The 27,130-nt window shown below is 42.2% G+C and overlaps 1 protein-coding gene across 6 annotated transcripts in view; it reads right to left on the reverse strand.

Annotated features, from left to right (window-relative positions):
• The window catches only part of LOC141110698 (voltage-gated potassium channel KCNC1-like), a 210,423-nt gene that overhangs the window by 79,871 nt on the left and 103,422 nt on the right, over positions 1–27,130 (reverse strand). For all 6 annotated transcript variants that reach the window (XR_012236319.1, XR_012236320.1, XM_073602209.1 and 3 more), the window contains one exon: positions 11,252–12,185. Coding sequence is in view for 4 of the 6 variants with exons in the window: in XM_073602209.1 (XP_073458310.1) it covers positions 11,252–12,185 (934 nt within the window). In the remaining 2 variants the exon portion in view is untranslated. The remainder of the gene's footprint in view (positions 1–11,251; positions 12,186–27,130) is intronic.

Genomic DNA, 27,130 nt, shown 5'->3' on the forward strand with positions numbered 1-27,130 from the left:
TTGTCTGATCGCCCTAAAATCGCATTCAGGAGCTGTTTTCCTGACCACAAAAAATGCTTACAAGCATTAAACATGCATAAACGATGATAAGCGTCGATAAACGTTCAAAAACGTGGCTCATCTGTGTTTTTTAATGTTTTTAATCCAATGAAAAAAAAAATAATTCTTAAAAAAAAACGCTAAAAAACGCTGGTGCAGAAAAAAACGCTAAAAACGCTAATAACCGCTATTGCAAAAACGTTAAAAAACGTTGAAAGACTCACTGCAAAGCTACTGGCGTTTTTTAAAACATTATTTTAACGTCCAGTGTGCATGGAGCCTAAAGTGTAGATCCAGCCAAATATATATATATATATATATATATATATATATATATATATAAAAAAAAAAAACGTTTAGTTCACTTTTTTGTTTTTACCTTTGCAGTCAAGTTTGGGAAATGTGTTCTCATTCATTCAACGATCTCTACATAACATAGAAGGAGAAAGCTAGGTGGAATTTTTTAGCAAGTAAAAAGGTAAGCAGCAATTTTTTAATGCGGTCCTGCACCTTCATCATTGAAGTACATTAATGGAATCTATCTCTAGCGCACCCCCTTAAGGGCCACAAGTAACTGGGATCCCCCACCCGCACAGCCAGGCACACTGAATTTTCACAGTCACTCCAGAGTCAAGGAACAGTCCAGGACTTTCTTTTTTTTTTGTTTTATTGAGGGTTTAGAACTTGGATAGGGATTGGGAAAATTATGGGATGCCACTAGCCCTCCAAGCTAACTTTCCCACAGTGCTCCAGTCTGACACTCTCACCACAGTCCTCCCAGACATGCTGACCTACTCCCGCTGTCCTCTCTTCTTGCTCCTGTGACTCCAGGAAGGGTTTTCTCCATGTGTTGTGGGGGATCCTTCCAGTACTAGAGCCCCAGACCCGATGTCATCCCTCCCCCCAGACACGGAAGCCCTGCGAGGGCCTCCGACAGCCTCCAAAGCACTCCATCTCTATCTTCCACCTGACTCCCCTGCTGGCATGGCTATTTATCAGGTGAGCGGCCCCCTTTCAGCCCCCTTTTGCTGGGGATTGGCCAGGGTCCTCATAAATAATCCAAATAGCTCCTCTTAGCCTCTACCCTCTACACCTGGAAGCTTCTCTAAGGTTCCAGAAGCAGGGGAAGGCACCAGCAAAGCTGTCAGATGAGTCATCCAGCCTCCCTGAGTCACTCAACCCAGACCCAGATTTATCCCAGGCCTGGCTCTCAGCCAAAACAATTTACCTACACTAACAACTAAACTATATACACCTAGCACACTAGCTAGAGGATGCTACATATTTATTAAAAGTAATAAAATTCGTAGTACTCATTGCCTTTTGCACTCCTTCCTACGTCTCAGCACTCTGTCCCCTCCTCTGGTCTGCAACCAGCAATGCCATTAAAAAGAAAAAAAAAAACCTCATTGGTGGCTGGCTTTTTTAGTCTCTTTTGCAGGCCCACCAATGAAATCTGCACCTCATATTGTGCATGCACCATAACACGTTAGATTCATCTGAAAAAAAAAAAAGCACCTCTTGGAAAATCTTTTGGGGGAATATGTTCCCCCCCCCCCCCAGCAAATTAGTCTAATTGCATATGGTACATGCAGATGAAGCACAAATATCATGTGCCTGCATCATATTACATTATATTTATTTATTAAAAACAAAAGGCATTTTCCATCTTCTTTTATGTGATTTAGGGAGGTTTAGGGAATTTAAAAAAAGCTCCCCCTCTTTTTTTTGACTTAGGGAGGTTTATAGATCAGCATGCATTGCTGCATGCCCCTATAATTGTCAGCTTTGAAGGGGAAAGATACACTTTAAATGTTTTTTGTTATGCTATGTGGATGCCCTTCGGATGGGAACATGTAACAAATATAAACTAGGTGTTATCCCAATTGGGCTGCAAAAGTGGAAATACACTTTAATTTTTAATTCCACTGGTTCAATTAACTGCTTATTAGAGTAAAATGATTGTAAAGATTTTTTTTTTCACTAAAACAAAAAAGATGTTATACTTACTTCCTCTGTGCAATGGTATTGCACAAAAGGGTCCGTTACCTCTCTTCTGGAGTCCCCAGCGGGCGCTCTCCGCTCCTTCTTCTTTAAGTGCTGAGTGGGCACCCATGCGGGCGTTCTCCTGAGCTGGGCTGTGTACATCCATAGACACACATAACCCAATTTGGCCACGCCCCCGCTCCCTCCTCGCAGGATTTTACTGACAACCTATGGCTCCCGCTGCTCTCAGAGTCTTCTGTGAGAATAGGCAGAGGGAGCAGCAATGCTACAGAAAGTACAGTGCTGGATGGGTGAAGGTAAGTGTTTAGGGAGTAGAAGGGGCACAACAAGTAGTGGGATTTTTTTTTATATTAATGTAGGGAATTAATTCATTAAAAAAAATGTATCCTTTAGAACCACTTTAAACATCCATATGTGCTGTGCGTCAACTTGCATTTAACTGTTTCAGCATAGATGCCCTTACAATGAACATGTGGCCAGACTATGAACATTCAAGGCTTTATATATCATTACAAAGCGGTAAATTAGTTTCAAAGCAACTCTGTCAAGGAAAATTAGCAAGACCTACGAAAAAAAGAAGGTTTATAATCACCTGCCCCTGTGCATTACTCCAATCTTTGCTCTTGAGGTTCCTTTTCAGGTGGAAGATAATTCTGGGTCCCCTGCTGTGCTCTGTGGTTCCTCTAGTCAACCCTTTTAACAGTACAGGACACCAGGATGGAACCAAAGTGCACAGCAAGGAATGCAAGCTTCCCAAATTCTTCAGGCAACCGTAGCTCTTGAACTGAGCGTAAGTTGGAGGAATGGGCAGTGGGAGAGATGAGTATAAACCTTCTTCTATGTTAACCCAACATTTCAAATTTCTGATATTTGCCTGCTGTACCATGTACTTTCATGAAAAAGTATTCTGTTCTCTTTGTATTGCACCCTTTGTGTGAAATACCTGGCGATCCTGCCAGTCCCTCTTCTTTCCTATTAAAAAACTGATCACAATAGACATGCCCTCATCCATTGATTAAGCTTGTGTTGACCCATACTCCCTGCACAGCCATTCACTGGGAGGACCAGTGTCCTGCTGTTTTTCCTCCCCTAGCTCTCTAAGCTCCTATAGACACACTCCTAAACCTTGTGCACAGCCGCCCCAGAAGAGTTGAAGCTGTTATAGCTGCAAAGGATGGGCCAACTCAATATTGAAACCTACGGACAAAGACTGGGATGCTATTAAAGTTCACGTGGTTGTAAAGGCAGGCATCCCAATACCTTTGGTAATATAGGAGTTGATTTACTAAAGGCAACTTTGCAGTGCAGTCGCTGTAGATCTGAGGGGGACATGCAAGGAAAATAAAAAACAGCATTTTTGCTTGTACATGATTGGATGATAAAATCAGCAGAGCTTCCTCTCATTTCAGATTTTCCCCTCAGATCTACAGCGACTGCACTTCCAAGTGCATTTGCAGTCCACTTGTAGTGCAAAGTGGATTTGCCTTTAGTAAATCAACCCCATAGTGTACTTTAAAAAATGGATTGCCCCACAATACTGTAGCTACAGAGGTCAGTAAGAACAGGGTTTTTTTAAGCTAATTTACTCCTTGTTAAGACTATAAATACCCTTATTCTGGCAACAGATTCAGCTAAAAGGGAGGCACAAACCCATTCTTGCTGCCTTTTTTTCAGAAAGTTACCTTGATTGGAGATCAAGTTACCATAATAACACGAAAAAAAAAAAAAAAAAAAAAAAATATATATATATATATATATATATATATATATATATATATATATATATATAATAGCTCTGAAGAGACAGTGGGGTTGATTTACTAAGGGCAAATAGACTGTGTACTTTGTAGAACTCTGCAAGAGCAGTTGCTCCAGAGCTTATTAAATGAGCTGAAGATCTGCTGACTTCCATCATTCAATCATGTGCAAGCAAAATGCATTTTTTTTACTTGCACATGATTGGGTATTCTTTGCAAAGTGGAGCTTTACCTCATTTACTAAGCTCTGGAGCAACTGCACTCTGCAAAGTGCACGATCTATTTGCCTTTAGTAAATCAACCTCGTTAACCCTTTTGGCTAGAACTGCCTAATTATTACAGAATTCATGTATTAATATTCATGGTTGTAAATATTTTATCGGGTTATACTCATTAATGAAGCCTGTTTGGTAACCACATAATAAAATGTAGATGATACTTTACGGCATAGTACATTACTGAATATAACTCTGCATTACATTTTAGGTGATTCAATTCCATTTTTGCCACATAAAATAAGCAAACATATAACACATCTTGCCTTTGTTAATACATTATGATTCAAGCAAGTTTGCAAATATAACTTTTCACATTTTTCTCTTTCTCTTGCTGTCCCCTGGGGGCTACACTGGAGATCTCAGGTGTCTGTCGGTACTTAGCAGTGTTTAGCAACAATTTTTAATACAAAAAAACTGAAAAAGAGGCAAACATTTTGCAAAGGAAATAGGTTAAAAGGTCTGCCATTTCAAACTCTGGGGGTTATTTACTAAAGGCAAATCCACTTTGCACTGCAAGTGCACTTGAAAGTAAAGTCGCTGTAGATCCGAGGGGGACATGCAAGGAAAATAAAAAAACTGAATTTTTGGCTTGCACATGATTGGATGATAAAATCAGCAGAGCTTTCACTCATTTCAGATCTACCCCTTAGATTTAGAGTGACTGCACTTCCAAGGCACTTTTTGAAGTGCACTTGCAGTGCAAAGTGGATTTGCCTTTCGTAAATAACCCCCTCTGTGTCTGATGCTTGGGAAAATCTATTTACAAATGTCTAGAGTGTGACATCAAAGAAAGCTTCCTAGCATTGCTTTATATTTGCATGCTCCTAGGTTACAGCCCCATGCAGAAACTGACACAGCATATATTATAATAAATGGCACATCTGTCCTATCACAACAAACTAGAATACTTTATTTGCATTTAAAATACGTGTTTGAATATTAACTTAAAAAGCTGCATTCCAGGCAAACCTCTAAATCCATAGCTGAAATACATACAAGGGAGCTGCCAAAGGATTTGCATTTTCATCCATTCAGTCCTGAGATTTACGCTGCCTTGCTAGAGCACACAGTAAGGAGAGGGACAACACTTTCTCGGTTACAATTAAGGCACACACTGTTGAAACCACCCTGTCCATTGGACAGTGAAGAGGCAGCAGCAGACTTGATAAGGTCATTCATCTGCTCACTCTGCCTGCTCTATCCGCAAACTCCTTGTCATCACATTTACATGAAGCACACTTCATTAATTCCAAGTGCTTCCCCTCCCTCTCCCAGTCTGAATATTGTTGTACAATGGACTGCAAAAGGCTGTCAAGTCAAATTCAGGTACTTACATTAGTTACCTGTAAAAAGTAAATTCATTAATTTATTAACATAGACAGCTGCATTCATTTGTATCATAGGCGTGCGCACAGGGTGTGCCAGGTGTGCCTGGGCACACCCTAATCACCCCGTGTGGTGCATATTTCCAGTGTTTAGGCCCCTGATATTTCACCAAATAAAACAAAAATTTCCTTTTTTTCTCCTAAAAAATTGCAAAAAAAACAATTAAAATAAGATTGTAACTGCCCTACTGACACCACCAATATCTGCCCTTCTGACACTATTCACTGCTCTACTGACACCTTCCGTATATATATACACATGCACACACAAGCATATGTGTTTGAGCTTTGAGGTGCACACCATAATGCAATAGGCTGCGCACACCTATGATTTGTATCTTTTTATGTCTTCTATAATATGGTATTGAACCAAAAAGCTAACATGTATTATAATGAAGCTTGGCAATTCTTAGTTGTGATGGTTGCATTAGTTTCCCTTTTAGCCTTTCTCTCTTATATTTTCATCTGGTGATCCAACCTGCAAATCCGTGGTTTTTCAACAGCACAAGCTCTCCAGCAGAATGTATCAGTTTGCATGGATGAGACAGACCATTTAACACTGGCAAGGGTGATTTAATTGATCAAATTTTATTTATTCATGTAAAATCTTTATCCCAAAAGGTAAAAACGGTTTGTTGTAACTGATTATAAAGTATGAGCTGGAGTTTGGCTTCAAGTTGCTAGAGTATTTAAATCTGTGATTTACATTTAACACTACCCACCCACTCCCCAAATGACAATGCTGCTGCCCGTTGTGCCCGCTGTGCTCATTCATCCAGAGTAGTATCGTGCTAATACAGGAGGTGTGTTACTGGTCAGACCACCAGGTAAAAACAGAAAGGAAAAAGCCAAAGAAAAGAAAACTGATGCAGCCACCACATCTAATGATTGGTAAGCTGCAATATATTACACTTTGGTTTTGGGTTTGATACCTCTTTAAGTGCAGCTTAAAAGTGTTTCTATACTAAAAATGTTAAATTTCTACAGCCTTGTTGGGGTGTTTGAATAAAGAGTAATGCCGCGTACACACAATCGGATTTTCCGACTGAAAATGTTGGATGTGAGCTTGTTGTCGGAAAGTCCGACCCTGTGTAGGCTCCATCGGACATTTGCTGTCGGACATTTCCCGCCCACAAATGTTTGATATCAGGTTCTCAAATTTTCTGCCAATAAAACTTTGTTGTCGGAAAGTCCGATCGTGTGTACACAAGTCCACGCACAGACATTTACGCATGCTCGGACTCAAGTACGAGCGAGAAGCGCTCGGTCTTGTAAAACTAGCGTTCGTAATGGAGATATCACATAACCATCGAACTTCCTTTTTATCGGCTCGTTGTACGTGTTGTACGTTCTTACGTTTGGAATTGTTGGCCTACATTTGTGTGACTGTGTGTATGCAAGACAAGTTTGAGCCAACAACCTTCGAACAAAAATCCGCGGTTTTGTTGCCGGAAAGTCCGATCGTGTGTACGGGGCATTACCATTACTTTACAAGGAAAACTCGTGGATTGAACCTGGAGTAGCTTTTTTCCCAAGAAAGAGAAACCTTCAGTCCTTCTCTTACTTTTTTTATTTAGCTATTCCGACCAGAGTTATTACATAGATTTAGGTTAACAATTGAGTGTAAGTCCCCTTTAAAGTAAAACTAAAGGCAAACATTTTTTCATTTTGGATAGAGTAAGGGAGGGTTATAACCCCTGGCAGGTTTTTCTGCAATCTGCATCCCATTGGAGAGATTTCCCTTCACTTCCTGTCCCATAGCCATAACAGGAATTGAGAGGAAATTCCTCCAAACTTAGGGAATCCATGGTTGTCACCAGGGTCACCAGGATTAGTGTATCTAATGGAAGATTTCCCACTATTCCTGTTCTGGGGACATACCAAAATTTGGGATTTTCTTACACTTTCCCTTTAAATATGACAATAGAGAGGGTGAATTTCCCTAAAGAGAGCACAGACAGCAATAAGAACCTGACAGGTGTTCTAATCCCTCTCCACTCCATCCAAAACTAAAAAACAGTTTTTCCTTTACTTATACAGTACTTTAAGGCCCCATTCACACTTGAGCTGAGCATCTGTGGTTGTTTTATGGGTGTTTCTCTTTGGTGTTTGTTCAGGAGTTTTTGTGTGTTTTTGCGTGCATTTCAGATTTTTTTTCTTTTTCCCAATGGAAAGCTACTAACTAAGCAATAAAATGCTAATTTTTGAAGGCCCTCCCTTAGAAGTCTATCAGTGCCAAAGTATACGACTCTGTCCCAGAAGGAGCTGCTTTACTTTTTCCAATTTAAAAATCGACTTTTGTCAAGCCGGATGATGCTGACAGGGCCACCCACAGAATTAATTTTGACCGATTCAGCAGGAGTTGGCCAAAATCAGATCCGAGGATGGCAAGCTTGAACCAGCATCTAATTGATTGCAAGTATCACTGGAAGAGTTAGAATAGTGAAGAAGACTGTAGACAGGCAGTGGAAAAATCATTTATATGTAGGTGATTACTATTACAAATTTGCTGCAGGGGAGCTTCTGAGATCTTGCTATAAGGGTCCATTCACTTGGGTGATTAGCACACCATGCGATTTCCAGTGGCCAAGATCTGCATATTCCTGCGTCTATATAAAACATAAAATGAGGCGCTTTTCATAAAAAATTTACAATGTAAATCAAGTCATTTTCCCCTGAGAGAAGTGACAACTTGACATGGTAAACAAAATCTAAGGTATTATAGATAATACATAGCACATATAGAGTCCTTTGGCCTTTAAGAGAGTATGCAGTTTAACAAGGTCAACAGGAACATGGATCCAAATTGGAGGCCACCACCTTCACCACTGACACACACAGCCTCTTACCCAAAGTAGTTGACCCCCTATTACAGATGGTCAAACATGCACATATGTGATCCTTAAGGCAGCTCCCAGGATGGTCCCCTTCCTCTGATATCTCGTCAAATATGGTTCCTTCCAAATCCTAAAGCCATACCATGAATAAATCTCCCACAAGAGCAGCCAGATCCGCAAGGTGTATCTCTCAATGAAACAAATAGAGCCTCTTCATAGCATGATATGCTTTCTACGCCATTTAATAAAGATAAAGAAAGCTACTCACATAAACTTCAGTAAAAAAAAAAACATTCAAAGTGCCAAAATATTCAAAAAATTCCTACATCTGGAATGACAGGGCAGTATGAATAGCTGCTGCTGCTCAGGCAATCCAGTGCAATGACAGGCTGACAACAACAATTTGTGACTGTTCTCATAGCCAGCAATTACCTGTGGTGATTGTGGCTGGACGTAGACATTGCATTGTATCAGTTGAGAGGCCGCAGCTATTTGTACACACACACCTGTCATTCCAGGGGCAGGAACCCACAAATTCTTGTCACGGGAAATCGAACAGTGTGCCAATCGCCCATGTGAATGGACCCTTAAGGTGCATGTATTGTATAGATAGATAGATAGATAGATAGATAGATAGATAGATAGATAGATAGATAGATAGATAGATAGATAGATAGATAGATAGATAGATAGATATGCATATGACTTAAAGAGTAACTTTAGGCAATATATGATTCTCCTTCTTAGAAGTATAAAGGACAGTGCCTGAAGGCAGAAAAAATCATCCTTCAATTTTGCAGGCTGGAATTCAGGGTCATTAAGAAAATCAGGGATTCTTCAGGGGGGCTATCATATGGGGCAGCCAGGTGAATGTCAAGATGAGCCACCAGTTAAAAGGCTGTGTCCTCTCTATCAAGCTAAATGCAATGCATGTTAAACCTAGAGCAGGGGTGTCCAACCTTTTAACCTTCCTGGGCCACATTAGAAGAAGAGGAATTGTCTCGGGCCACAAATAAAGTCCACTAAAAATAAGGATAGCTGGTGAGCAGAAAAAGTCAGGCAGATCACAAGTTAATGTTCACTGATATATACAGTATAATGCACATATCTGAGTAATAAAACTTCATTTTCTTGCAATATTTTTTACTATAAAAGGAGGGCAACATAAAACCAGTGCAATATTTGACATGTTTTTGATAAACAAACGCATTAATGTCTGGTTTGATGGATGTAGTAGAAACTCTCAATGAATGCTCAAGGTGCTCCTCAGCTATTTTGGTTCTAATTTTGCCCTTCTTGTGCTTCATCCTTGAAAATAGTTGCTCACAAATAAAGAAGCCGATAACATTTATAAGGAGGGATTGTGAAACGTGGGATATTCTTCATTAGGAGGATAAAACTTTTAAAAGTCCAGTAAAGAGACACTGTCAAATTTTTCTTTGGCTGAATGTGTTCACTAAGTGTAAACGCATTTAAAAAAAAAAAAAAAATCCCCAAAAAATCAACATTTCTAAGTAAGTTTACGATTTTGTGCTGGGCCGCATTCATAGCCGGCTTGGGCCACATGTTGGACACCCCTGGCCTAGAGTGTACCTTTGAAGGAAATTTATAGGTTGCCTCAAGCAGTGACAGAGCAATAGAGGCCTCAACTGTGATCAAGCCCCTGATCCAAGGGGGCCCAGGGCCCCACCGCTGGCACGTCCACTGTAGCGCTCATTGTTTATTACTATCATCATCAAACCTGTTAAAATGCAGATTGTGCTGGGCAAATTCCTGCAGCCATATACATCCAAGGAAAGTCCAGTACTGAGGTGATACACCTCCATAATGGCAATGCCGCAAGAGGTAATGTGGTCATCCATTTCATGTCAGGGGACTGATAATGAAGTCAACAACAGGATTTTATTTTAACACCCCCACCCCTCATCAGTGCTTGTGAAAACATGAAGTTGGTTTGTGTGGCCTAGGGCAGTGATTTATGTTCTAATTATTGTATGTTGCCAAAAAACTCAAAACTATTCAGCAGCTAGTTTGGGTGACAACCAAATATCTTCTGAGGTTTTTGCTGTAGTTCCTCAGTTCTCAGAAGCATCCTGCATATCACCCAGGGGCATTAGTAACGCAACTTGGATAAACTAAAATGTTACGGACCATTATTTTAAGGTTACAACATCATTAATCTGCTATTTTAAGCATCCAGTAAAGTGGGGGAGGCAGCAGTGGATGTTCCACAACTCAACTAAACTGAAGTTTTCTAACTGAGTGCTCCAAATCCCAGGGCTCCTCTGCAATTCAGGTGGATAGCTAAAGGTAGGTTCAGACTACCTTAGGTGCCTGTATTTCAGTCTTGATAGCAATTTAGTAAGTCTGATGTAAGGACAAGTACTAAAGATGAGCTCCAGACAGAAATGTATAACAAAACTTATGGCTCATTTATACTTGCAGTTGGGTTTGGGGGTGGAGGTCTGTAAAGCATGTGGTTGAGCCGCATTTTTTACTGCCTCCGAAATGCTCCCAGAGAAAAGTTAGGTCACGAGCCTGTCTGTGCTCTCTGGCAGGATTGTGTAAATCTCGGGACGTGATGAACGGAAATACAAATCTTTTAGCTTGCAAGACAACTTTCATATACTGTATGTATTTCAGTTGTGTATTTAGTAGTTTGCCTGGAGTTCAGCTTAATAATTCAGGCAGTAAGATCTCTAAATTCACTGCACCTCCAGAACTGCCATTATGATGGTGTAACATTCTCAATACCGTGCTTTCCTTGTATCCTACATTACATAAAAGGAAGCAATAACCAAATTATCTACCTAATACAGCCCAACCAGATATGAAATATCAGCTTTTGGAATCATGACTTGCCATGATATTTTGCAAAATAGTACACATCTGTTCAAGATGCAGTATTTTTACTGCTTATCTTCATTTATTCATTCATACAATCTTACCTGCTCTGTTGATCTCAATGATTTCCTCCTGAGCTAAGGGACAGGAATCTCCTTGAGCACTTCTATGAGGAGATTGCATGTCTGGTTTACAGTAATTAGGTGATCCAGGTTGAGGTGCCCGCGGAATATGTTTGTTCTTTTTCTTTGGTAGCTTCTGCTTAGCCATAGCTAGGGAGTAGTACATTCCAAAATTGTTGACAATGACAGGGACTGGCATAGCAATTGTTAGCACACCTGCCAACGCACATAGGGCACCCACCAACATGCCTGACCAGGTCACTGGATACATGTCCCCATACCCCAAAGTTGTCATTGTTACCACAGCCCACCAAAACCCTATGGGGATGTTTTTAAAGTTGGTGTGTGCACTGCCAGTAAGGTCACCTGGCGCTGCCCCGATCCTTTCCGCATAGTATATCATGGTGGCAAAAATTAAAACCCCAAGTGCCAAGAATATAATAAGGAGGAGAAACTCATTTGTACTGGCTCGTAGAGTGTGGCCAAGGACTCGGAGCCCAACAAAATGACGTGTGAGCTTAAAGATTCTCAGGATCCTGACAAATCGGACAACTCGAAGAAAACCGAGGACATCCTTGGCTGCTTTGGAAGACAGGCCACTCAAGCCGACCTCCAGGTAGAAAGGTAAGATGGCCACAAAGTCTATAATATTCAAGCTGCTCTTAATGAATTCCATTTTATCAGGGCAGAATAAAACACGCATCAGAAACTCAAACGTGAACCATATCACGCACATGCCTTCTACATATGTGAGAAAAGGTTCAGTCTCCACTTCTAGTATAATCTCCGTCTTGGTGACGTTGTTTTGTGTGGTGGTCTCAGTCTTGTTGATGATCTCATTGAATGCCTCGTGGGTCTCAAGGCAAAACGTTGTGATGGAGATGAGAATGAAGAACAGGGAAGCAAAGGCGATATACTGCCAAACAAACACAGAGAATACAGTTATACAAGCGACACAGACTCAATGTCAACATACACAAAGGTACAAAATACAAAAACAAATTAATTACCTCTAACACTATGTCCAGTATTCCTACTATACTATATTATTCATATTATATTATGTTATATTGTATTGCATTATATGATACATTATGATATGATATACAGTATGATATGATATATGATATGAGTAACTGCAGGATTTATGTAGAAGACAGTCTTGTGGGAGAATACTTATTCTAGTGTCAACTAACTCTAGCAGGAACTGGAAGGAGCACATTAAACTAGCAGGCCTATTGTGTCTGCCGTTTTGGCTTCCAGGGTCATTTTGGAGAGGACAATGTCCTGACTGGATGCTGACTCTCTTGAGGGGAAGAGTATTGCCCATTTAGGGACAGGTAAAATGATAACAATGACAACTTCTTGGTTATGTCTAAAAAGCATGATCTACTTAAATCATCAAGGCCTCCTTCCTTCCTGATAAAAAATTGTGGCATTAATGTAAAAATGAAATAAAAAAAAAACAAAAAACAAAGAGAAAGTAAGTAAATAAATATACTTACCTTACTACTGTCTGTCAGCCGTGGTGTCTAAGCAAGGGTGATGTCACAATCCTTCCAAAATATCCTGGGGAAAGCCAAGTACCCCATCTCTCACGAGAAGATGCCCCTGCACCGTGCTGCAGTGCGAAGTTCAGGATAAGGCAAGTGTGTTTACTTTTGCTGCAGGTTCTTTTTCTTTAATGCCATAATTTATTATTTGAGAGGGGGTCCCTGATGTATTAAGAGGATCTTGCAGGTTAGATCAATTTTAAAGCAAGTAGGCACTGACACAACTTAGCATGCCCCTTTGAGCACTTGCATATCAGGTTAATTTTGCTCTTCAAAGCCTTAGGACCCCTAGATCCCAGGCCTTTCTAGCTTGTCATTAGGAATCCAGAGTCTTGCCTCATCCCTATCACTTGACCTTTACCTATGGCCCCTGGAGCCAACCATCACAGAGATTGAAAAATAATAAGTCATAGGAAGCTGTAGGGGGAAAGTCAGTAAGATGGCAGTTAGTTTTTTGTTTTGTTTCGTTTTGTTTTGTTTTACGTTGTATCTCAGGTTCGCATTAAATTGTATCTATAGCCAAAACAATTAAACTTTTTTTTTTAACTTTGGATAAAGTATGGAATGGTTAAATACTCTGCCGGTTTTTTATTTTTTATTGTTGTCTGTGTCCTGTTTGGAAGATTTCTCCTCATTTCCTATCTTGGAGACACACCAGGAAGTGAGGAGAAATCTCAATAAATGAAAGGATTTCCCTCTGGAACAGATGTCCCCTATTGGGAAATTTCCTCTCACCTCCTGTTCCAGTGACAACTGCAAATTGTCATTACTTCCTGCACTTGTGACAACAGTCACCAGGAATATTAAAGAGTGGTAATTTTCCCAATGTACTTTCCCAATGGTACACAGACAACGAAATTAAAATCAGGTTTAAATCATTGACTACTCTATCCAAAATGTAAAAGAAAATTGGCTACAAAAATCAAAAAGTTTTTTTACCTTAATGCATTCTATGCTTTAAGATAAAAAATGCTTCACTGCCTATCCTAGCCCCTCTGCTCCTAAACACATACCTGATTCCTCTCACCGCTCCAGCATTGTCCCAGCTGCAGCACTGATTCTCTACTTCCTGGTCTCACAGATGCACAGGAAACACAGGCAGCAGCGGGGGGCCAAAGGAGGTAAGGGAATACTCTGTGCAAAATCATTGCATAAAGTATAACATTGTTTTTATTTTAAAGGGGAAAGAATTTTTTTTTTAATATATATATATATATATATATATATATATATATATATATATATATATATATATTATTTGCTATCACTTTAAGGTTTAAAGTAAGGAGAGGGTTACTTTACCAGAATGGTTGAGAGATGTTAGAAGAATAAATCCTAAAATGGACATGGTACGCCACGTTCTCAAATGAAAATAAATTAGACTTATGCCCCGTACACACGGTCGGATTTTCTGACGAAAAATGTTCAATGGGAGCCTTTTGTCAGAAATTCCGACCGCGTGTAGGCTCCATCAGACAGTTTCCATCGGAATTTCCGTCGCACAAAATTTGAGATCTGGCTCTCAAATTTTCCGACAACAAAATCTGTTTGTGTAAATTTCCGATCGCGTGTACACAATTCCGACGCACAAAGTGCCACGCATGCTCAGAATCAAGCAGAAGAGCCACACTGGCTATTGGACTTCATTTTTCTTGGCTCATCGTACATGTTGTACGTCACCGCGTTCTTGACGTTCGAAATTTCCAACCAACTTTGTGTGACCGTGTGTATGCAAGACAAGTTTGAGTCAACATCCGTTGGAAAAAAAACATGGATTTTGATGTCGGAATGTCCGATCGTGTGTACGAGGCATAAGGCCGGCTTCACAGCAGGGGTCAGGTGCGTCCATGTTCACCGTTTCAGGTCCGATTTCAGTATAAATTTTTGGCTGAATTCGGACCTAAAACGGACCAGAAGACGCACACGATTCCTGTGCAATTCACTCCGGAGCTGCTCTGGAGATGTGTGAACAGGCTCCATGGAGAGCTGGTCACAATCCCCTGTCATGCAAATTGGATTTGGGGAAACCCTCATTCAGTTCGCACAAGTGTGAACCTAGCCTAACTGTCTGTTAAAGGCTAGCCAGCTAATAAATTGCAATTTTTAGTGGTGTGTATAAGGAAATTTCTTGCTTCCAATCAAACTATCTAATCTATTTGAAGAATAATATATCAGATATATAAGAATGAAACGTTGTAGGTCCTCTTTAAAGGAACATCTGAAACTGTTTTCTCAGTTTTAGTAAATGCTAAATCTCTCTTTAGCTCCTTATATCCCGATACACTCTGCTGTTTGCTCTGCTCCCTCTCCCCCCCTTCCTTTTTTATGTAGTTCTTTCAACTGAGGCTTGGGTGACAGCCCGATAGAATTCTATGGGGAGCTACTGCACAGGTTCAGAGAGCAGTAAGAATATCCAGGCCGGTATGTGGTTGTGGAGGGCGTAACTGAATGCAAAACAGTGGGTTATTCGGGGTCAGGATTTTTTTTCAAAAGTATACTTACCCTTTAACACAACTATCATCAACCAGGGTTCCTCCAGAGCTTGCTATGGTTTCCTTGAAGCTGTGACTTATAAACCTCCCATTTGATGGTGCCTGCATAGTTCCTGCCCCTTTAAATGGAAGCTTTCTTAAGGCAATCGGATGCCTTGAGAAATCTTGCAGAAAGCAAGCAAAATGATTGTTAGTCAGATGGGTTTTAGTTGCTTTAAAGTATGCAGTTTTTTTGCTACAGATTAAAAGAAGAAGAGTGGGTGAAGATGAGAGTGCCCTTGTAGGATTTTCTTTTGCATCTCAAATTGCCCAATCTGGCTGGTTTGTTTGGATCAGATGACATTCTGATATCTATTATGAGAAATCATTAGGCAGCTTAACAAAAATGTAGATCTATGTAAGAATATTTTCAATTACTTTTTGTTTTGTAGATTGCACGTGTGATCACCCCCCTGGAAACTAAGGGCCAGCATCATATGTCGGTAAATGATACTGGAGACACTTGTGTAATGAACTGATCTATAGGACCAGACATTACCAGTACAATGTGTTTTAGGGATTGCATCTATTTTAGTTTCTTCTTCAAAGAAAAGAGAGGACAGTTTAATAGCATCAAATTATAAGTGCTGGAACCCAAAATAGTATTTCAAGTGCACATCTATGCTTTTTCGCCACTTCAATTCAAGTCAATGGAAGGCTGAATACCATTTCATTGTATATTCCAAATTTAAGCACTGGAAAACTGATATAATCAAGTCAAAACATGAATAAATAGCAAGCTACATTGTGTTTCTGATTATAGGGCTTGTGTGGAGCTGGCTTTAGCATATAAGGACAACTTGAATAAAGAAGGTAATGTATTCTGTTTCATAATACCTGCATTGTCAGATTAGGATAACAAAAGAAAACACAACTTTGAAAACATCTTTTGAAGGGCGTAGTTGAACATTTTATTGTGCCTATATACTATATGGGTGTAAATGTATATAGCCAAGTCCTGGACGACAAGAACACGCAGGAAGAGACATTGGGGATGATTTACTAAAACTGGAGAGTGAAAAATGTGGCACAGCTGTGCATGGTAGACAATCAGCTTCTAACGTCAGCTTGTTCAAATAATAAAAATATTAATAATAACACATTTTATTTTTAGGGACCTTTTAGAACACCCAAGGTCACCGTACAAGAATAGCAACAATTAAAGTGATACTAAAGTCTCAGTATTTTTTCTTTAAAAATAACAAACATGTTATACTTACCTGCTCTGTGTAATGGTTTTGCACAGCACCCTGAAGAGGAAGTGGCAGAGATGGATAACTTTTAATGAGACTGAGGGGAGGACTTCATTCTCTTGGCACCAGGGAACTCATGGTGAGCACATCTGCTTGTGTGCCCACAGAACACCAGTAGGCCGAGTAACTGAAGCCCGGATTTCAAGGCCGGAAGGTGACAGCAGCAGAGAGAGAGAGAGACCACGTGGGACCGTGGTGATAACATCACACTTTTCTCACAGAGAGTGGAGTATCATCTCATCCTTCCTCCCCCACACCGTTAATTACTTGAACCATCTACACGCAAACATAAAGGGGCCCCTTCTACTGCAGAAACATTGCATCTCTGTCACAAGGAATGGTGAGAGAGCAGATCGCCCACCTCTATCATACTGTTAAGCAGAGACTAAAGTGTCACATTAATTGCACTCTGACAGTATAGCCTCCTGAATGCAATTATAACTAATCTTTTATCTGTCCACGGTAGCACTCAGAGTGATCTGCTACACAACTACATAGTGTTGTCATATATTTGCCTCTAATTACTTGTGTTACCATACATTGATCTGTACAACTACTATTATTTGCCAAGTTTTATGCTTTTACTGTTATCATTCGCAATGTATTTTAATACATTAAAGTGGAGTTCCACCCACTTTTACAACTCTTCAGCATCCCTCACTAAACTGTGCACTGTAAACGAATTGGATATTTTAAAAAATTTTTCTCAGCACCTACTGTATATCTGCTGTATTGATTTTTCACTTCCTCCTCCCTGGCCGTGGCCCATCGCATCATTTCCTGTTTGCAATGCCTTCTGGGAAGGTGAGGCAACTTCCTCTGACACTGCCGTTGCTATGGAAACCTGTCCTGAAACCTATTACACTGCTTGTGCTGCACTGAGCATGTGCGAGATCTGCAAGAATGAGATCCAGGAAGAAATACAGTCTGGCTTCAGACGCCCACACTTAAGATGGCTACGGCCTGCTGTAAGTTTATAAAATAACAAACTACTGCTATAAACTAACAAAACAGACCTTAGTTTACAGACTAACTTTACTAGAATACATTAAGCTTGTGTATTATAGGGGTATTTTTTATTTAAAAAGTATAATTTTGGCCGGAACACCACTTTAAGATTTACTGCTACCAATCTGCTTGATGTCTGTTTCCTGATGCAGTATTAATTTTGTGTTTCTGGTATAGCCTGCAGTGAGGACAGCATTATTACACATTATGTGTTTAATTAACCTTGAGTGTCAGAGGGGTTGAAGTACTTGTGAGGTTGTGGCAACGATCAGAGAACTCATCCTATCCAGCAGCTCCTACAGGGGTAGCACTACATGTATACGAGGGAAGACACACGTGCCTATTATATATGCAGGCAATGCTTCCTGCTTAGTAGTGTTGCTCAAAGGTTGCGTAATACAGTGGCCAGACATGAGAATGACAGGCAGGAATTCACCGACTCATCCTCAAATGGGTCAGGAGTTGGGACCTGCCTCAGTGCATTGCACAACCCCAACCCCACCATTGGTGCCTGAACAGTGCAATACTTGCTTGACTCTTTTCAATTAGAGGAAACAGTTGACAGCAAATAATTCTGACAGTTCAAACACACATTAGTTACTAGGGTAGCCAAAATGGGCCACTGCTAGCATAGGCTGGACATGACAATGTCATATCTGTAAGAGAGCTGCAATCTCCCTAGCTGGAGAAAAAACAGGATTTTTCTGTTACTCATCATGAAATCCCTTTCTCTGAGTTCATTGACGAACACAGCTTCTCTTCTTACCTGACCATAGGGTTATAGCACCATCTACAGGAGTAGGACACTAGGCAGAAAAAGAAACAAAGCACCACCTATGGGCAGTCCTAGCTGATGTACACCCTCTCTCTGATATAGGCGAGCCAGTTAGTCACAAAGCAGTACAAGAAAAAAACCAAAGGAAGAGTGGGTGCTGTGTCCGTCAATGAACTCGGAGAAAGGGATTTTATGCGAGTAACACAAAATCCTGTTTTCTCTTACATTCCTTGATAGACATAGCTTCTCTTCATTCTTGAAAATAGGGACATCCTAGAACAGTGCCTTAAAGAGGGATGGGAAACAAAGCAGGAGCCACACAAAAAACAGGCAACCCACCTGATACAAACTCCCACAGGGGAAACCAGGAACATCAAATGGCCGCCTCTGCAAAACTTTTTGGACAAGGACGCATCCTAAAATGCAAAAGGATCAACCTTGTAAAATTTAATAAAAGTATGTGTAGCGCTACCCCCATAAGGGCTGCTGGATGTTGCTTGTCCTCTTGTGCTGCCCTGACCCTGGGAACTTCCCAGCCCCTCTGACACTCTAGGTTCAGACTGTCAGAAACCATGAAATCAGGCAGAGACAGAAGTACAGTTAAATCACACTTATTTAATAATAATAAAAAAAGGTAAACAGAGTAAATGTGGTCAAAACATGGCCAGAGTTCAGAAACCCAGAACGGATAGTCAGACAAGCCAAAATGTCAGGGAGCCAGAGAACAGCGTAGTAGAACAGCAAGCAGGATCTGGAGCCAGAAGGAATGTCAGCCAAGCAAGTCTTTAACAGGAACACAGAAGAGCGTCTCTTGCGCTACCCTGACCCTGGGAACTTCGTAGCCCCTCTGACACTCTAGGTTCAGACTGTCAGAAACCATGAAATCAGGCAGAGACAGAAGTACAGTTAAATCACACTTGTTTAATAATAAAAGAAAAAAAGAACAAACGTAGTCAAAACATAGCCAAAGTTCAGTAACCGGAACGAATAGTCAGCCAAGCCAGAAGTCAGGGATCAATGTAGTGGAACAGCAAGCAAGATCTGGAGCCAGAAGGGATGTCAGCAAAGCAAGTCTTGAACAGGATCACAGGAGATAGTTTCTGTTATGTTGACCAAGGCGAAGGCAGAGATCCTCTGGACTGGATGGCTTAAGTAGGCAGGACTGACGAGCAGGATATCATCAACAGCTGAGTAACTGTGGAGAGATTGGAGCTGGCAATTAGCTGACAGCTGAGCGGCCAGCTCAGAGAAGGAACGACTGAGCCCAGCCCTGACAGTGCCCCCTCCTCAACGACCCCTCCCCCTTGGGTAGCCCATGTAAGTGAAAGATCTCCCCAGCAAAAATGGAAGCCAGTTCCTTAGAAGTGGGCAACCTCTTAAGTGGAATACAATGGGACAAGAAAAGAGCCCATCGCGCCCTTCTGGGAGAGAGGCGTTTAGCCTCAGACAAGAATGTGAGATTCTTATGGTCAGTAGGAATGAGAACTGGCACAGTGATACCTTCGAGGAGATGTCTCCATTCTTTCAGGGCTAAAATGATCGCTAACAGCTCTCTGTCACTAATCTCGTAATCGCACTCCCCAGGTGACAATTTCTTGGAAAAGTAGCCACAAGGATGCATAGCGCTCTCAGAGGTAGGACGTTGAGACAGAAGGGTGCCAACTCCAGTCTCAGAAGCATCAACCTCAAGGATAAAAGGTAACATAGGATCAGGATGTGCCAACACAGGAGCAGAAACAAAGGCAGCCTTGAGAGTCTCAAAGGCCTTAATGGACTCTGGAGACCAACTCTGTGGGTTACCATCCTTTCTGGTCATATCAATCAGGGGCGTGACCAGAGACAAGAAGTTACGAATAAACTTCCGATAATAGTTGGCAAAGCTAAGAAAACGCTGCAGAGGACATAAACCCACGGGTCGGGGCCACTGTAGGCCTGCTGAAAGTTTCTCTGGGTCCATCGAAAAACCAGTGGAAATGACATAACCCAGGAATTTAACCTGTTCACGATGGAATTCACGCTTCTCCAATTTACAATAGAGATTGTTCTCTCTTAGTTTCTGAAGCACACAACAGACATCTGTGTGGTGGCTCTCCAGGGACTTGGAAAATATGAGGATATCGTCGAGATAAACCACCACACATAACTGCAACAAATCTAGGAGGACATCATTATAAAATTCCTGGAAAACTTCTGGGGCGTTACAAAGGCCAAAAGGCATTACGAGGTACTCATAATGGCCTGTTCTGGTATTAAACACAGTTTTCCACTTGTCGCCCTCCTTAATCCCTTAATCCCCATGAGATTATATGCCCCTCTTAAATCAAGCTTCGTGTAAACCGTTGCTCCCTTGAGGCGGTCAAATAACTCCGTAATCAACTGAGTCGGATAGGCATTCTTAATCGTGAAACGATTGAGACCCCTATAATCAATACAAGGTCTCAGTTCACCACTCTTCTTCTTCACAAAGAAGAAACCAGCCCCAGCAGGAGACGAGGATTTGCGGATGAAACCTCGAGAAAGTGCGTCTGCAACATACTTCTCCATGGCCTTATCCTCCAAGACCAACAAAGGGTAAACCCGGCCACGAGGGGGTATGGCACCAGGTTGAAGGTCAATTGCACAATCATACGACTGCTGTGGAGGCAAACTACCGGCTTGACCTTTGCTAAAATTGCAGTACTTCTCTGGCAGGGAGGAGAGTAAAGAGGTGCATAGGACCTTGGCTACCTTCTGGAAGCATGTCTTACTGCATTGTGGTGACCAGGAGAGAACCTCAGCATGGAGCCAATCAAAAGAGGGGTTGTGCCTCTGTAACCAAGGATAACCAATAATCAGTGGAAACTTAGGTGAGGAAATAACTTGGAATTGGGTTATCTCATGGTGAAGAGCCCCTACGGCCATGGATAATGGAACAGTCTCATGAGTCACATGGGCAGGCTGTAGAGGTCTCCCGTCAAGAGCCTCAATGGCAAGTGGAGTGTCACGCAGCTGCAGCGGAATAGAGTGCTTCCATATAAAGGCAGCATGAACAGGCCTGCAGCCCCAGAGTCGATTAGAGTCTGTATCTCGATGGACGACTCAGCCCAAGAAAGGGTAACTGAAACCAGGGGCTTATCCTTCTGGATAACTGGGGACGAAACAACGCCACCTAAGGTCTGTCTGTGACAGGACCTCAAGGTTCGGGTGTTCCCTAGACGGGTAGGACAAGACTTCAAAAAGTGACCTGCCTGGCCACAATAAAGGCACAATCTCTCCCTCCTCCTAAGGGTTCTCTCATCCGTAGAGAGACACGTGAAGCCCAAGTGCATGGGTTCATCTTCACTGACCAACTCGGAACCAGGAGGCATGAGAGGTGAGGGAGGCAAAGGTGGGACTGCAAAGCTCGGAGACAAATGTACAGGAGGCTTCCGAAAGCGCTCCTTAAAAGAGAGTCTTTCTGGAGTCTGGAGTCAATGAGGATGGCAAACGCGATCAACTTCTCCAGCTCAGTGGGTATATCTTGGGCTGCTATCTCATCCTTGATGATATCCGAGAGACCATGAGAAAAAGCAGCCACGAGGGCCTCATTGTTCCATGCAACCTCTGCTGCCATAGTACAGAATCCAATGGCTTAATCGGCAACAGTTCTTGTACTCTGTTTGATGGACATGAGGCACTTGGCAGCAGAAGCAGAGCGTGCAGGAACTTCAAATACCCTTTTAAAAGAAGCCACAAAATCAGGGTAACTCAAGACAACAGGTTTTTGCATCTCCCATAGAGGGTTTGCCCAGGTCAAAGCTCTCTCAGAAAGCAAAGATATCACAAAACCTACTTTGCTTCTATTTGTGGGAAACACCTGGGGCAGCATCTCAAAGTATATCTCAACTTGGTTGAGAAACCCTCTGCATATGACTGGATCACCCCCAAATCCCTGGGGAAGCGGAGCAGAACCAGACAAACCTCTTATAGAGGTAATACTCGAGGAGTGTGCCTCCACAGAGACTTGAGCAGCAGCAGGGACAGCCTGCAACACAGGTTGTACCGGAGCAGCCACAGTAGGACATTCCAGGTGAGCCGTGCGACTCAGGAGTGCTTGTAACGCCATGGCAAACTGATCCATGCGGTGATCCTTCTCATCCAATCTGGCAAAAATATTACCAACAAATGGATTGACTGCATCTTCTGAATTCATGGCCTTCGCCTAATGTCAGAAGCCATGAATCAGACTGAGACAGAAGTACAGTTAAATCACACTTGTTTAATAATAATAAAAAAAAGGTAAACAGAGTAAACGTAGTCAAAACATGGCCAGGAACCCGGAACGGATAGTCAGACAAGCCAAAATGTCAGGGAGCCAGAGAACAGCATAGTAGAATAGCAAGCAGGATCTGGAGCCAGAAGGAATGTCAGCCAAGCAAGTCTTTAACAGGAACACAGGAGAGCGTCTCTAGAGATGTGACCAATGCGAAGGCAGAGATCATCTGGACTGGACGGCTTAAGTAGGCAGGACTGATGAGCAGGATACCATCAACAGGTGAGTCAATGTGGAGAGATAGGAGCTGGCAATTAGCCAACAGCTGAGTGGCCAGCTCAGAGAAGGAAGGGCTGAGCCCAGCCCTGACAAGTCCAAGGACAGGAAAGACTTGACCCACTTGAAGAGGATTTCTTTCTGCAGATCCCTCGGCTGGAACGGCATATATGAAAACTAACGTGACGGTGGACACCATAAGACCCAGAACCTGCATGCAGAATTGCAGGTACGACTGCCTGCAGAACAGTAACAACCGAATAGCCGACTGGAGTTTTCAGAGCATGTTCAATGGAAGAAAACCTTTGGCCTGTCGAGTCGAGGATCATACCCAGATACTCCATCCTCCTGATAATGGTTAGAGTGGTCTTTTTGATATTCAGAACCCTTCGGAAGTCCTGCAGAGTGCGTATAGTGATTTCCACGTTGTCCATCAGTACGGAATGAGTCTGCTTGAAGGAGAAGGTCCTCCACATAGTCATTCATGGCAATGTCTCAGTAACATTAGGGCGGGAGCCAGCAATTTGATAAAAACCTGGGGAACAACTGCTAGACCAAAAAGGAGAAGCACAAACTGGTAGTGTATACCTCTGTCCTACAGCCATTGGTCCCATACCCACTGGGGAAGAGGAGCAAGTCAAAGCACATGCACCCAATTGTCCTCCGGCACCAGCAGACCAGCAGACCTCTCCAAACCAGGGGCCACACATCCAACAGAGGACCCAGGCAGGGTGGGTATAAACACCTCGTAGGTAGGTGAGTACCATGTCCCTACAACTTAGGTCAGGAGGGGAAGAGAAGTACCACCCCAGGGAGTACCCACGTCCTGCAATGTGCCCATGGAGGAGTAGTCATATACTTACTGATCTACAGAGTTTGCAGGTAACAATCCCGGGACAGATCCATCTTCCAATGAGGTGGAGGGGCCATCAGCCAGGGTAGCACTGTAACACTGATGTCAGGTGCCCAGTCATATGTGCCCCTGCGAGACATTTAACTTGCTGGCTGCCCTGGTCCAGGATGGGGCTGTCACAGCCTGGCTGTTGATTGAAGATGTCCGTAGAAAAAATGCCCAGGAAAAATGAAAACAAAAAAGCTATGGAACCACAGGTCCCAGCAGGGAACTAGGTCCCTACTCCTGAAACACAAGGCAGAAAATTACTGGCTTGCCTATAGTAGAGAGGGGGTTATACCAACTAGGACTACCCATAGGCGGTGATGTGTTTCTTTTTCCGCCTACTGTCATACTCCTGTAGATAGCGCTATATATATGGTCAAGAATGAAGAGAAACTATGTCCCTCATTAAACATAAGAGAAAGTCAGAAAAAAAAACCTGCACCAAGCACTACTGTTAACCCTACAAGAGCTGCTCATCTCCTCCCCATCCCATCTGCATCCAAGTGAACAGAAATATTTAGAGGAGCAGAATGTTCAAGCATTCAGAGCTGACAAATGGCCCACAACTGTAAGACTGTACTAGCATGGCCGTCATGCCCTAAGGGCTTGTCCACACCAGTGCTTGGGGTAACCCCTGGTAAAACATGCCTTGTCCACACACCATGCATTCTGTACTGTGTTGCTATTCATTTTTAATGGCACCCCAGTGTATCTTCAAAGCACAGCTGCATTACACTGCAACACAATGCTTGGGCTGCACAACACAGCTCAATGCGTGAAAATATATGCTTTGCAACATTCTAGTATTCTAGTAATTCTAGTAATTCTATAGGTCCTCTGCCCCCCCTCCATAGAAGATTACAGCTGTGGGGGTTAAAACAGCTGCTGGACCTGTCATAGGCACTCGTCAAGACTGCCGACTTTGCCTCTACATTTTCTGCCCCTTTCCTCCATTTATTGAAGCTTGCCTCGATGAAAAGCACCCTATGAATAAACGGTCTACCTCCTCCATTCATAGAGCATTTTTCCTTGATGGAAGGTATTGTAGCCAGGGGCTGGCTAAGATTGCCTGTGCTGTCAGGGGACATTCTGCAGCACTTGCTACAGTGCGGTTGTTCACTTTAGTGTTCAGCCTGGAACCTATGTTGTCATGTCCTGAAGACAGAGTGGAGCAAGGGATCTTGGGACATGTAGTCTGAAGAGCCAAGTTTATGCCGAGATCAGACTGCCATGGACTACGAGTACCAGCCGGCTGGGGAGGGAGAATGGAATGCTGGGAGAGGTAAAATAAAGCCTATGCAGGGACAGGATCACTCTCTTGGGACCAGGGCCTGGATCTGTAAGTAGTGACTCAGAGTGTAGGTTGTGCTGCAGCTGGGTTGCGGCCTGTGCTACAGCTATGCTGCCAGCAACATCTGATCATTCGGTGGCAGCCTGGAGGCCACCCTCCTCACATCCACTCCAGATTCAGCTGGACAGTAGTGCGGTGCAACATGGGGTCGAGCGCTGTCCCTTGAGCCACACTTTGCAGAGGCTTGCTGTGGAGCCCTCATGCCCCTCTCCAAAACAGAAGGTCGCTGGGATTGGTGAACGGGCACTTGCTTATTCTCTTTACACCAAAGGACACTGCAAGCAGGCACCAATGCCTTATTCACTCCATCATACGCTGCAAGGGGACTTTTGCTACACTTTATTTCACACTGAGAGAATCTAGTGTTCATTTAACTTGCCAGGACACATTGGGCCCACCTTAAAGAGCTAGGTGGAGACTCAAGTCTTTCTCTTCAAGGACTACAGAATATCCCCCCACCTACAAGGGATAAGAACATTTGGTGCAACCAATGACTCTACTTATTAGAGAATAGGAATAAGGACTCTAGAGTGTTTGCTTAATGTGAATTTCGAGTTTATACATTACTAGGACTGTGGTGTCAGGAGATTAAAGGGAGAGGTCTGACAGAAGTCTAGTCATTTCTCTACCCTTTTTGCCTGTAGCTATAGACCCTATTCAAGGTTAAATTATGCCTATATGTTCTTAAAGTGTTCTAATTGTCCATTTTCTTAATTGGCTTTGTCATCAAGCTTACTAACCATGTCTTATCTCCTGCATCTTACAAACTCTCTGCTGCTGAATTCATTTGCCATTAATCTGCCAGTAAAAAAACCTGTTTTACTTTGCATGTGTGTGTACTTTTAAGTTCCTTGGTTTATAACAAAAATGTCGGAACCCAGAATGTCAGAGATGTTGGAGAACTTGCAAGGTCAAGGTGGCCCTCACAGTGGTAGAGCTACAGTATAACACAGCTTCTATAGAGCAGGGGGGCAGAGAAGGTTTGTATATTTGGCACTATGAGTGCCTATGACTGGCCCAGTGGTTGTTTTAACCCATGCAGCACTGGAAGATTGAGAAAATTAAAAAATTGCGCTACCCAAAACTAAACCAAAATCTATATAGTGATATATGAATGTGAACCAAAAACAATATAAAAACAAATAATGAAATTAATAAACAGTGCAGATAATACGGACGTCAAAATAAAATATTTGGCATTATCAAGTACTCAGTGATCAATGCACAATGTGATATGCTATACACCAGTGAGTAATAAGTTTAAAGTCCATCAATGAGTGAACAAACTGTGAATGAATTCTTGTCTCTGAATGTTGAGTGAAATCCACCACAACAATCAACAGGAATGCGCTCTTACCAGAATACCATGATCCCCCATCAGAGAGGATCAGGAAAAGCGTGTGTTATATTACATATCAGCTTCATGGGACAGCAAGCAGACTCCAGATGGTGGGGGATCACTTCACAACAGCTCAGTTCAGCAAGACAGTACCGCGGTGCATAGAAGAGAATAATGCTTCAATAGTGTAAAACCAATAACTAATTTTATTTAAAAAAGTAATGCACTTACACAATAGTTGATGTAAAAACTCAGAGAGTCTGTTGCGCCGGCCGGAGCACAAACAGACAGCCCGTTCCTACTGGATTCACGAATGGAGTACGAGGTGACGTCAGCGCGTCACCAGAGCATTTTTGTCTAGCACTGGAAGATTACCAATAAAAGGGTATGGGGAAGGGGCTGAGGACTAAACAATTCAACTACAAGATCAACCACTAGCACAAGGGACACTTCTCACTGAATGTAAGTACCATCCCTTGTGCTGATTTTTCGTAACTAAGGTTAGGTATTAAGCCTTTAAATTAATTGTGTTGTTTGCTTGAAACTGGGTGGATAAAGAGAGGGATAGAAAGGAAAAGACATATAAATGTAGATAAAAAAATAAGCATCATCATTCTATAGTAAATAATCAAAATTTAAATTCATC

Source organism: Aquarana catesbeiana, linkage group LG10, assembly GCF_042186555.1.
Source record: "Aquarana catesbeiana isolate 2022-GZ linkage group LG10, ASM4218655v1, whole genome shotgun sequence".
NCBI classification, from domain to species: domain Eukaryota; kingdom Metazoa; phylum Chordata; class Amphibia; order Anura; family Ranidae; genus Aquarana; species Aquarana catesbeiana.